Below are 13,020 nucleotides of genomic sequence, written 5' to 3' on the forward strand. Positions count from 1 at the left end.
TCCTCTCTGTAAAAAATCAATAAAATATATTTTTAAAAAATGTAAGCACAATTAGTTTTAATGAAATTATAGCATACTATTGATTCACTTTCAAATATATCCCACATTCAAAGACTGTTAAATCGCATTGTTTACCCATATCTTCAGAAAAAAATCACTTGTACTGTCATGGTCAACAACCTGCTTCCCTATTTATAATGGTCTGGCCCTCTAGCAACTTCAGCGCGAAATTATAGCTAATTTGCCTACAAACAAATTAGCTAAAATCAGGTGGTCATAATAATCTGGACACTCAGTGTATATAGATATGCAACTAATGAAAGCAAAGCAATCTAATTACAACCCAACTGCCTCTATCATACAAGCCTCCAAAGAGCTGGAACCACTGCATTTATCTTTTACTTCACCTACCAAACAAAAGTACTTTCAAAATGTTATGACCTTCTATAAAAATCATGGTTAGCTAATCACTATTTCCTCTTAAAAACCAGTATTAAGTTAGAATGGTACTCCAAAAAATAATTAATTTGTCTAAAACATAACCTAGCTCGAAGAGATTAACCACACTTTAGAAACAACATATATACTAGTATATTCAACATTTAGCAGTCAAAACTTGCATTTATTTGAAGGTCTATAAATTTATTTAATGCCATCATTTCTTTTTTAATATATACAGAAAATTAAGGCTGAAAACTAAATCATATATTACTTTTTTTTAGAGATTTCCTCAAATCTCTAGCTTATAAGAAAAACAACTTGACATTTAATACCTGCACATTGGTGACAACTGCCTTATAAATAATAAAAATGGTACTTTCTTTTTTTTTTTTTTGCAGTCACTAACTCTGTTACACAGGGAAGTTATACTTTTACATCAAAAAGGAAAACCCATAAAAAACACTGAAAGGCAGAGTATGTCTTAAATGAGTTTTCTTGGTTTCAAAGCTTTTCTTATTTCTTTCACAGAGATCTGAAAAATTAAAATTAGCATTTGAAAGTATTCAAAAAATGTTTAAATCATTGTTTAGTTGTTATACTCTACAGGTGCAGTTCTGAATAAATAAATTTACCATCTGCTATGTCTCAATCTTGACCAGTTTGCAATTATACTAACCAAAAGGTGAAATAATCTTTGACTTCACAAATTAATAGGACTTTCTTCTGGATGGAAAAATTCGTAAACAAACTCTATTTCGGTAAATTAAAACAAGGCACTTCTGCTATTTTGTACTAATATTAAACTACTTATAAAAAGCTGTTAATATGATTTCCTTATAGTATGAGAAAGGAATAAAATAAAGGAGTCATTCATTCAGTCAATGTTTATTTTGTCTACTCTATGCCTAAGACTAGAGTAGGTGCTGGGGATACCAAAATGTGTAATACAGTCTAACCAGGAGAAATTTGTATTCCAGCAGAATACATAAACTATAACTATTCCAGAGTGTGATGAAATATGAGAGCAAAAGTGCATATAAATGGACAAGGAGCCACGATAGTATGAAAAGTTCTGTCTTCACTAGCTATAAGCTCCACGAAGACAGGGTCCATGTCTGTTCAATCACTGCTGGATGATTACTAGCTCCTAAAACAGTGTCAGGCACAAGTTAGATGTTCTATAAATATTTATTGGCTAAAAAAAGAGGGAAGGCTTCACATAGAAGGTGGCAAAAGAGATGAGCATTAAAACATAAGCAGAAGTTACATAGACAAAAAGGATTGGAAAGGGCATTCTAAGCAGAAGGAACAAATTAACTTCTACACCCACCTTTTACCAATTTACTTTAATGTAGACAGTAGCATTTTCTATAACCTTCACCCAGCTAAAAATTTCCTAAATTAATATTTTAATTTTTAAAAAGTAGAAAATAAACTATCAAAGTCTCCAGTATCCACAGGATAACTCACATAATATTTTGAGTGTGTAAGCCCAATCATTACCAACACAAACAAAACTGAACATAATAGCTAAAAAAATAATAGCTAAATATATAAATGGAATAAAAAAAATATATTTTTAATCCTCACCCAAGGATGCTTTTATTGGGGTTTTTAAGAGACAGAGGAAGGGGGAGAAAGAGGGAGGGAGGGGGAGAGAGAAAGAGAGAGAGAGAGAGAGAGAGAGAGAGAGAGAGAGAGAGAGAGAGAGAGAGAGAAATGTGAGAGAGAAATATCAATCGGTTGCCTCCTGGACACAACCTGACCAGGGATTGGACCTGAAACCTTTCAGTGTATAGGATGATGCTCCAACCGAGCCACCTGGCCAGGGAAAAAATTTTATTCCACGCCTGGCTGGCGTGGCTCAGTGGTTGAGCATCAACCTATGAATCAGGAGGCCACAGTTTGATTCCAGGTCAGGGCACATGCCCAGGTTGCAGGCTGACATGCCCACAAGTCTGCCAGTCCATGATTCTTTCTCATCATTGATGTTTCTATCTCTCTCTCTCTCTCCCCCTTCCTCTCTGAAATCAATAAAAAAAAATATTTTTTAAATGTCTTAAAAATAATCACTGAAAGCAGTTATTACACTAAGTCTGATACATTATGCTATACCAAGTTCTGAGTATGTGACATTTTGAATCATGCTCTAGGTCAATGATAAATATGAGCTGTTGATTTGGTCAACCTTTTTATGGCTGACAAGTATTTCTAAAAGGGTCAACAAAGATAAGTGTTTTAGGCGGTGAGCCACATGGTCTCTGCCATGACTATTTAACTCTGCCACTGTGGCATGAAAGCAGCACAGAAAAAACATGAATGAATGGGTGTGGCAGAGTTCCAATCTTTATTTACATAAACAGATGGCTGGCCATGACCACTGTTTGCCAACCCTAGTTCTGGAGTCTCAAAGTGACTTCTTGATAATTCTTTTTATCAAGACAGCTTTGCTTCCTTTCAAGCACTTTCACATAAACTGTATTAGTGTTTCACTAAAGCCTCTAAGGACACCTACAAGAGAAAGAAACTGAAGCTAAAAGAACTGGGTGATTTGCCCCAAGAAGCTACTAGCAGAGCTGATAACTAAAAACCAGACCTTCCTTTTCACAATTCTTAACCATCACCCTCCACACCCAACCCTCTAATGCCCCAAATGAAACATTTTAATATTTTTTAGCATCCTTCTGCTTATGAATAAGCTCTCTGTAGCTGACTCATCATGTTCACAATAGAGTTCAAGAACATCTACTTACACCCTGACCGGTTTGGCTCAGTGGATAGAGCGTCGGCCTGCAGACTAAAGGGTCCCAGGTTCAATTCCAGTCAAGGGCATGTACCTTGGTTGCCCTTGTTCATAGTTATTTAAGTATTAAACTTTTTACTTAAGGCAGCTGATCGGTGTTTCTCTCTCATCAATGATTCTAACTCTCTATCTCTCCCTTCCTCTCTGTAAAAAATCAATAAAATATATTTAAAAATAAAGAACATCTACTTAAATGTCCATTTAAATTATTTACTTCAATTCTGAAGCCAAATTGTTTTCAGACCCCTTTTCTCGTCGGAAGATTCCTGTCTTCTTCCATTTAGGCAACCTTCTGATTCACAAGTCTCCTACAATGTCACTTCATCTTCAAATAACCAGCAAGGAAAAGGGAAAAGTATACTTTAAGAGATTGTAAACTCTTAATCATTTAATAAAAATTTGTGAATTCTGTAATATAAATGAGGTGAAAAGCCTGGTGCCTACCTCTGCAATAATATAGTTGCTAAATTATGAGAGGTACAAACATGAGCAACTCCATGTACTTCAGGTTAAATCTAAGACACTTAAAAGAAATGAGAAAATTTATTTTACAGTACAGAGTCATAAAATATGTGCCTTTTGTATACTGAAGTTAGATAATACTCTGTATCTTGCATAATGAAAGTTTAATACTTAAATAACTATGAACACCTCTTTGACATGGTGACAATATAATCCAGAAAGGTAAAACTGGATCACTTTTTTTTTTAATTTTTTGCTTTTTGTTTTCTTTTATCTTTATTGTTTAAAGTATTACAGATGTCCCCTCCCCGCGCCCCCACTGACCCCTTCTAGCCTGCCTCCATCCCTGCCCCTCCCCTACTTCACCACACCATTGGCTGTGTCCATGGGTAATGCATATATATACATTTTTTTCAATTATAGGTGTGTTTTTTTTGGGGGGGGGGAGGGTCTTCTCTTTTATTCTAATAGCTGCTATAAAAGAGCAGCTTATATTGGACTAACTCCATGTCCAAAAACAATTCTGAGAGATGGACAGATCATTGGCATTCCTTGCTTTGCATAGCAGTATGGGACTGGAAAAGTAACCATGCAAGATGTAAACATGCAAAGTGATCATAACAATTAAGGAGAAAATCACAATTGTTCAGTAATCTTTACAAAATTGTCAAAAACATTAAAAACTCTGGTTATAAATGTACAGAAAAATAAAAATGTAAATAAGACTAATACTGTATTTATTTAGTACACAGTAATTTAAAACATTAGGAACATGGAGAATTAGTGTTTTATTTCTTTGTTAAAAAAAAAAGCTTAAGTATGTTTGAATAGTGCTTGCTTCCTGAACATGTAACTTACCAGCAAGAATCCTATATAATAAAAGTGTAGTATGCAAATTGTCCCCTCGACCAGGAGTTCCACCAGGGGGCAGGGCCAGCCAAAGGAAGGGAGAGAGGCCCCGGCTGGTGGCAGCTGCGGCTGCAGGCGGCCAGGGGAAGGGAGGGAGTACCCAGCTGGCAGCCACTAGGGGCCCTACCAGTGCACAAATTTCGTGCACTGGGCCTCTAGTATTTCATAAACTGTGAATTGTCATACTCCTCTGCAAGTTTGAATCAATTTCTAACATACTACCATTTTCGTTTTCAATGTCATGAAATATCTGTCCCTTTAATGTGTTTTTTTGCCAGCATCACTTCCTCTGGGATAACTTCACTCTTTTCATCACAACACTTCCCACATGTATGTGGAAAAGTTCACCTTCATTAATTTCCTGTGGTTGTTATCTAAACTCTCTCAAATGGTGGTAGTGTTCACACTCTCACAGTCAGCTATGTCTTCTATAATTCTACATTCTATTCAAATTTAGCTTCCAGATTTATTACTTTTTCTTTCTTTACTTCATTTTCATCTTTCTTAGCCAACTCTCTCTTTTGATTATCCAGTGTTATAAAATTTTCTGTGGACTGGAGACCAGGAGTTAACATAACTACATGTTTTGCTGTCTGTGGATGAAAATAACAGATGCATAATGACAATTCACTGACAGACACAGAAAGAAGTGAAGTGACTGATCACCGATCACAATGCATATGTATTGTTGCATAATGATTCACAACTGAAGAGCTGGCAATCAAGCTTGTACTTTATGTAATTATTAAATAGCATGGCAAATGAAATTTGAACCATATTCTTGGGAAACTGGAACTTTTTTTAAGTTGAAGTATAATTAACATACATTAAATTAGTTTCAGGTGTACAACACAATCTATATATATAAAAGCCAAATGACCAAAGGGCGGAATGACCAGAACGACCGGTGGGTATGACGTGCACTGCGGCGGCCAACCGGCCCAATCAGGGGTGGGGCCGGCCAGCCAACCACACACAGCCCCTGCCCCTGCTGGTCCCACCCCCAATGAGCCCCCCTGAAGTGTGACCTTCACTGATTCTAAGTAAGTAAACGCTCTCCAGCCTTCATAGACCAGGAGTCTGAATGAGGAGTGATCAGGAGGAAAACTGCTCACGGTCTGGACTGTCAGTCAGGTGTCCAGGAGAGGTGCCCAGAACAGCCACTATCTTCCTACGTTCTCTCTCCACTGCTTCCTACCAAAGAGGACAGCCACGTCACACCATGGCCTCTCTTTAGAGGGTTTGTCAGCAGGGAACTAAACCACATTACCTGTCTAGGGAGAAGCTTAGAAACAGAAGCTGTAAGTGTCCCTACACTAAAGTGCCTTTGAAGCTTCAACTCATCCGAAAGCCAATAGCAAACTTGTATACATCCTGCAAAGATCTTTGACACTAATAACTCCCCCTGGCCAGCCCTGCCCCCAACCGGCCCTCTCCACCCAAATTGGAGGCGGACGGCCGGACCCCACCATGCACGAATTCGTGCACCGGGCCTCTAGTGATTCAATATTTGTATATGCTGCAAAATGATCACCACAATAGTTACCATCAGTCACCATACAAAATTACAAAAAAATTTTTTTTCTTTTATGATTACTATCTTGGCAACTTGGAATGATATTATTTAACTAAACCATGTTAACTAAAACTCATGCATATTGGATTTGTGCAAAGCATTGGTTCTCAACCTTCCTAATGCCGCGACCCTTTAATACATTCCTCATGTTGTGGTGACCCCCAACCATAAAATTATTTTCGTTGCTACTTCATAACTGTAATTTGGCTACTGTTATGAATTGCAATGTAAATATCTGATATGCAGGATGTATTTTCATTGTTCGCGATCCACAGATTGAGAACCGCTGGTGCAAAAGGACTTCCTGTACATACAACTGTCTGAAGGCACTGGAGGGCAATCAGTGCAGGAAAGATTAAGGAAGTATGATCTCTAAAAGATGAAGAATACAGAGGTAAATTACAGATAGCCCTCAGTTTTTTCCTTGAGTGTATTTTCTAAGTCCCAGGAGAGAGTATCTAAGCACAAAGCAAGTCTTATTGTTCAGAGAAAACAAAGGTTGCCCAAATGCCCTGCCCAAATGGAGGTGCTTTGGTATGCAAACAGTATGCAATTGCAATTCCAAAGGATCATGATTAGGAGTAAGGTACTTTTCCCAGAAGCTAAACACAGGAAGTTTCCACTGTGATATGCTATAGGCAAAGCAATCAGTCCAATGCTGGGGAATCCAGGAATAGAGGGATACTGGGAGGGTACAATTTAAGGGATAACTAAAGATAGCTTCTTTGCAAAATTTTGTGCTTAGAGACTGGAATCTAAACTTGTACCATCAATCCTAAGATGTACCAATTAATCGCAGAATTACAATTACTCCATACTTTATAAAGGGTGTTCTGAAATTAAACATTGCTATATTTACCATTATGTAATCCCATCCAGAGCTGCTTGTGATCTTTTTTCTGCATTTCATTGATTACTTGGCTTTTGTGCTTTAATGCATCAGCTTCTTTCACACAAGACATAAAATGAGCTTCAATTGTGTCCTTAGATGGACAGTGCAAAAGGTCCTTTTCTGGAAAACCCTATCGAAGGGAAAAAAAAATATATATATATATAGATACACATATAAAACAGTATAAAATTAGCTTCTTAAAGAACTGTATCTCCCCGATTTTCCAATATTTTTAGTAAACCATCTCTTACCTTCTTAATGAAGAGACTTCAGAACAACTAAAGATTTAGTACAGGTATATTTTATACTTCTTCCAAATAAACCGTACATGATATGTTTATAACAACATGAAACAAAAATATAAAATAGTACTAATTTTAAAAGTAGCTTTCTGACTGACCATACCTAGTGTTGGCAAGAGTGTGGAATGGAACTCTCACACACTGTTGGTGGGAATGTAAAAGGGTACAAGTACTTTGGAAAACAGTTTGATAGTTTTTGTTAAGTAAACATATACCTATCATCTGATCCAGTTACTCTACAACTAGGTATTTACCTAAGACTTGTACATTAATGTGCACAGCAGCTTTATTTGTATCATCAAAAAAAAACATAACAAAACAGGAAACAACCTAAATGTCAAAAGGTAAATGAATACATAAAGTGTGGTATAAACTTATCAAAGTATACACTTTTAATATGCATAGTTTGCTACAGGCCAATTAGAGTTTAAGAAAGCTGTTAAAATGTAATGTTTAAGGTCAAATAGCCAAATTTATATCCTATACCTTCAGTGAATCTTTCAGGCAGTAGAGGCAATGATCACAGGTCAGATAAACTGTTATGCAAATGAGATGACTAATGCACTCTTCACTGGAAAAAAAAGATAACAGCAATACCTAACACTAATTGAATACTATGTAACATTGTGCTAAGATTTTTTATATAATTATAATTTAAACTTTATAATAACCCTTTAAACACTACTGTCATTGCTATCACAGAGATTTTTTTAAAATTAAAGCTCAGGGAGTAGATAGTCCTATAGCTTGCAAGTGGTAGAGCTAATATCAGTCTGCCTCAGAGTCCCAGCTCTTAACCACTATGCAACACCACTTCCTCCATAACACCTAAATACTTAATGATTATATTCGAATGTTATTTTGTAGGAAAAGATTTTGTTCTATAAGTCCTTCAATAAAGAGTCCGATAATAATGGTGAAAATAGCATTTAGTTGTAGCCTAATTGTATTACTGTATTAATAGAAAACATTCAATAACTTAAGTCATGGAAAACTCCTAAGTAAAAAAAACTCCTTCATCCACTCAAGTTCTGTTGAGTCTACATCCTAAGAAGATCTGAAGCCACCCACTTTCAACATTCCCAGTGCCACTTTCCAGCACAAACTAAAAATGAACCGGATGGAACTGGAGAGCATTATGCTAAGTGAAATAAGCCAGTCAATAAAGGAAAAATACCACATGATCTCACTCATTCATGGATAATAAAGACCATTATAAACTTATGAACAAAAATAGATACAGAGGCAGAGCTGCCTCAAACAGATTGTCAAACTGCAGCGGGAAGGCCGGGGAGAGTAGGGGGGCAGAAGGGGGTGGTAAGAGATCAACCGAAGGACTTATATGCATGCATGTAAGCATAACCAATGGACATAAGACACTGGGGGGTTGGGGAGGCCAGGGGATTGTCAAGGGCGGGGGGGAAAAGGAGACATATGTAATACCCTTTGTAATACTTTAAGCAATAAAACAATTAAAAAAAAAAGACTAGAAACCACTCTAAGTATATGAAGCATAAAGAGATTTAACACAGAAAAAAATAAATAAATAAAAATTAACCGTTCTGAAAACCTCCCAACTGGTTCCCATGCAGTCTTACACTTTTCATTTATACTTTATATTTGGATTCACAGTGATCTTTCTAAAATACAAATCACTCAACTGATCTGCTACTTTTAGGATAAAATCAAACTACTTCTAAAGCCTTCCGTTTTCTGAATGACTTACATCTCTGCTAACCAACATCTCCAGCAAAATCTCTTACTCCCATTTCATATACTCTTCTCTTTCACCACTCCCCCACCACACACATTCTCTACTCCAATGATCTTGAATATGTCATCTGCTCAAACATTCTTTCAGACATACTCTCATTTCTGTGCATTTACACAATCTATTTCCTCCACCTGTAACTCTTTGTCCTTGCCTATCTCTCTACCATTTACACGCCTGCCCTGCCCCCCTCCCCCCGACGACTTCCCACCCCAGTCCTCCTCAACCTTCAAGTTCAGTTTAGACATCATGTTCTACAGGAAGTTTCTCTTATTCCCCAAGTCTAGGTTAAGTTTTCACAAATTCCTTCTAGTTGATTCTATAATATTTATATTCTGTCACCCTACTCTTAAAGCACCACAAGTCAGAGACCATGACTGTTCTCACCTCTCTGTCCTCTCTCAATAAACTTTAAAAAATAAGTCAAATTTATTGATATGATTTACAGACAGTGAAATGCAGAAATTTTAAGTGGACAGTTAAGATGAATTTTGACACTGCATAACTGTCAGCCCAAACAAGGTACAGAATATTACTATAACCCCTCAAAAGTTCCTTAGTGCCCTTTGCAATCAGTTCCCTCATTTCTATCCCAGCTAATCACTGATCTAATTTTTATCATCAGAGACTAATTTTGCCTATTATATAACTGCATATAAACAGAATCATAGACTATGTAGCATTGTGTAATCTAGCATCTTCCACTTAACCTAACACTTTTGAAATTCATCTGTTACTGCATGTATCAGTAGTTAGTTCTTTTTGTTGCTGAGTAGTATACCCCTGAATGTTCAACAATCTGTTAATCCCCAATCTGTTAGACATTAAGATTGTATCCAGATTTTGGCTATTAAGATAACTGCTATAACATTAGTGTTCAAATCTTTTGTGCACATATTTTCATTTTTCTTGGTATATATCTTGAAAACATGTTGGGTCATAGAGGAAGTTTATGTTTAATTTTATTTAAAAACTGTCAAACTGTTCTCCAAGGAGATAGTACAATTTACACTCTCACCAACAATGTATGAGGGTTACTCATATCCTGAAAATTGGTACTGTCAATATTTTTAATTTTAGTTACACTAGAGCAGCCGTGGGCAAACTACGGCCTGCGGGCCAGATCCGGCCCGTTTGAAATGAATAAAACTAAAAAAAAACAAAAAAAACCCATACCCTTTTATGTAATGATGTTTACTTTGAATTTATATTAGTTCACACAAACACTCCATCCATGCTTTTGTTCCAGCCCTCCAGTCCAGTTTAAGAACCCATTGTGGCCCTCAAGTCAAAAAGTTTGCCCACCCCTGCACTAGAGTGTGAAACAATATCATTGTGATTTTAATATAAATTTCCCTGAGGACTAAAGATGTTGAGCACCTTTTCATGTGCTCATTGGTTATTCCCATATGAGCATATATATAATATTATTATGCATATTATATGTTCATATATACATATATATGAATTGTCTGTTTACGTGCAAGATATATTAACGGACAATTAGAGCAATGTGAATTTCATGTTTATCTTTATAAATATTGTCTACAAGAAATACTAGGGAGCACAGAAAACTGCATCCAGCTATACCAAGCCACAAAAGAATACACAAAACAGACATATCTCAGAAACAGACCTGCTACCTCAATCCACATTATGAGCTATTCACAGCCAATGTTCCAATTTTGTCTAATTTCAGATAACCTTCCTTTCACAACTGACAAGCAGCAAACCCTTACAATGTTCATTCCTACAAGCAAATGTCTAGTCTTTTTTAACATAAAGTGCCACATTTTTTTACAGCATTTAAGTATTTCTTAATTATTTAACATTTATAAAACTGTGCTCTTATTTATTAGATTCCTATCTTTTTCATTTGCCACTAAAGAAGTTTTTGAGTTTTGAGCCCCTAAGACATTGTCCCCATAAATCCTTTGATTTTTAATGGCACAGTCCTTTTTAGAAGAGCAAAACCAAAACTGCCTGTGTCGAAGTGATGGGAACAATTTTGCCTATTTCCTGATCTTAGAGTGAAAACATTCATTGAAGCACCATTTACTACGATTTTTAGTTGTAGGCTTTTCATATTTACTGTGTCAAATTGAGAAAATTCCCTTCTATTCAAAAGCTTGCTAAAGCGTTTTGATAACAAATGGGAACTGAATTTTCTCAAAAGTTTTTTCTGCATCTATTTAATCTGATCATATAATTTTTCTACTTTTTTTCCGTTAATGTGCTGAATTACATTGATTAATTGATATTTGAAAAGCTGAATCACCCTGATCATTCCTGGGATGATATCAACATGGTCATGGTGCATTATCCTTTTCAAATGTTGCTGTACTCGATTTGCTAGTATTTTTATGAGAGTGTTTGCACCTACCAATATGTTCATTAAGGATACTGGTCAGCAGTTATTTTTTCTTTTAATATCTTTAACAGGTTTTAGTATCAGAATTATTCTGGCCTGCAAAGCAAGTTGGGAAACATTCCCCTCCCTTTTATTTACTAAACCATATGTAAAGATTGATATTATTTATTCCTTAAATATCAGAATTCACTAATGAGACTAGGCAAGAAATTTCACTGTGAGAAATTTGTTCTTTATACATTAAGGGGCTATTCATATTTGCTACTTCTTGTGTCAGTTTGGTAAGTTGTATTTTCATTGAATTTGTCCATTTGTCAAATTTGCTGTCATAAAGTTGTTCATAATATTTCCTACTATCCTTTAAACAGCTGTAGGATCTGTAGCGATATCCCATTTTTCATTCCAGCTATCGGTAGTGTGTTTCCCTACAAATAGAAAAAAGTCTTAAATTCCCTCTAAGCACTGCACAGCACATTAACCTTCCTTAAAACTGTATTATTCTTCCTTCAGTGGTTCTCAACCCTCCTAATGCCGCGACCCTTTAATACAGTTCCTCATGTTGTGGTGACCCCCAACCATAAAATTATTTTCGTTGCTACTTCATAACTGTAATTTTGCTACTGTTATGAATCGTAATGTAAATATCTGATATGCTATATGTTTTCCGATGGTCGCGACCCACAGGTTGAGAACCACTGCTTGAAACAGTCATTTCTCTTTTAAAGTTAAAAGAGATAATCTTTTATATTTACCATTTATTTACCACTAGAGGCCCAGTGCACAAAAATTTGTGCACTCGGGGGGCATCCCTCAGCTCAGCCTGCCCCCTCTAACAGTCTGGGAGCCCTCACAGGATGTCCTACTGATGTCCCAGTGGGGAGCGGGCCTAAGCCGCAGTCTGGCCTCCCTCTGTGGAAGGCAACTGGCCGATCAGGTATATAGATACTTTCTGAAGGCAGCACAGACTCCTTCCTTATTTCTTTCCTCTGTGGTTGGAGAATAGGGGACTAAAAGGTAGAGACAGAACTGTGACCGGGCCTGGGGCTCTTGTAGGCAACAGAAAGAAGGAGAGGGCTGGGCAAAGTCTAGACACGGTTTTCTTCAATTGTCCTCCCTTCCTCTGGGCCCCTTGCTCTGTTCTTTTCTTGTTGTGGTGGACGCTTGGGCCTCAGACTGACAAGAGCCCAGCGACGGTGGAGTTCAGCCCCCTCACTTCTCAGCTGAACATACAACCGCCTCACATTCCGAAGTGGAGCTGTTTTCAAGTGGCTAAAGTGCTGGCAATTCATGCCTCCCGGCCTTTCCCCTCTCGGGTTTCCTCCTTGGGTCAGTTGCAAACTTCACCGAGACACCGAAGCAACTCTGCCCTGGTAGTTCTGCACCGGCCCCTGCCTGGGCCCGGCCAGGCACTCTTCTTTGAGGTCTCTGGGTCCACAGTCTGAGCTCAGGGAGGTCACCCAGAGCCCGTTCCCCTGGACAGGTGGGGCAGGGGG

General features: G+C 37.2%; 1 protein-coding gene across 2 annotated transcripts in view; it reads right to left on the bottom strand.

Moving 5' to 3' along the window:
• ATG5 (autophagy related 5) overlaps window positions 1-13,020 on the bottom strand; it is a 118,961-nt gene that overhangs the window by 66,273 nt on the left and 39,668 nt on the right. For both annotated transcript variants that reach the window (XM_006098008.3, XM_023761769.1), the window contains exon 5: window positions 7,051-7,213. In XM_006098008.3, coding sequence (XP_006098070.1) covers window positions 7,051-7,213 — 163 coding nt within the window. The remainder of the gene's footprint in view (window positions 1-7,050; window positions 7,214-13,020) is intronic.

The sequence above is a fragment of the Myotis lucifugus genome, unplaced genomic scaffold (genome assembly GCF_000147115.1).
Source record: "Myotis lucifugus unplaced genomic scaffold, Myoluc2.0 scaffold_216, whole genome shotgun sequence".
Taxonomy (NCBI): domain Eukaryota; kingdom Metazoa; phylum Chordata; class Mammalia; order Chiroptera; family Vespertilionidae; genus Myotis; species Myotis lucifugus.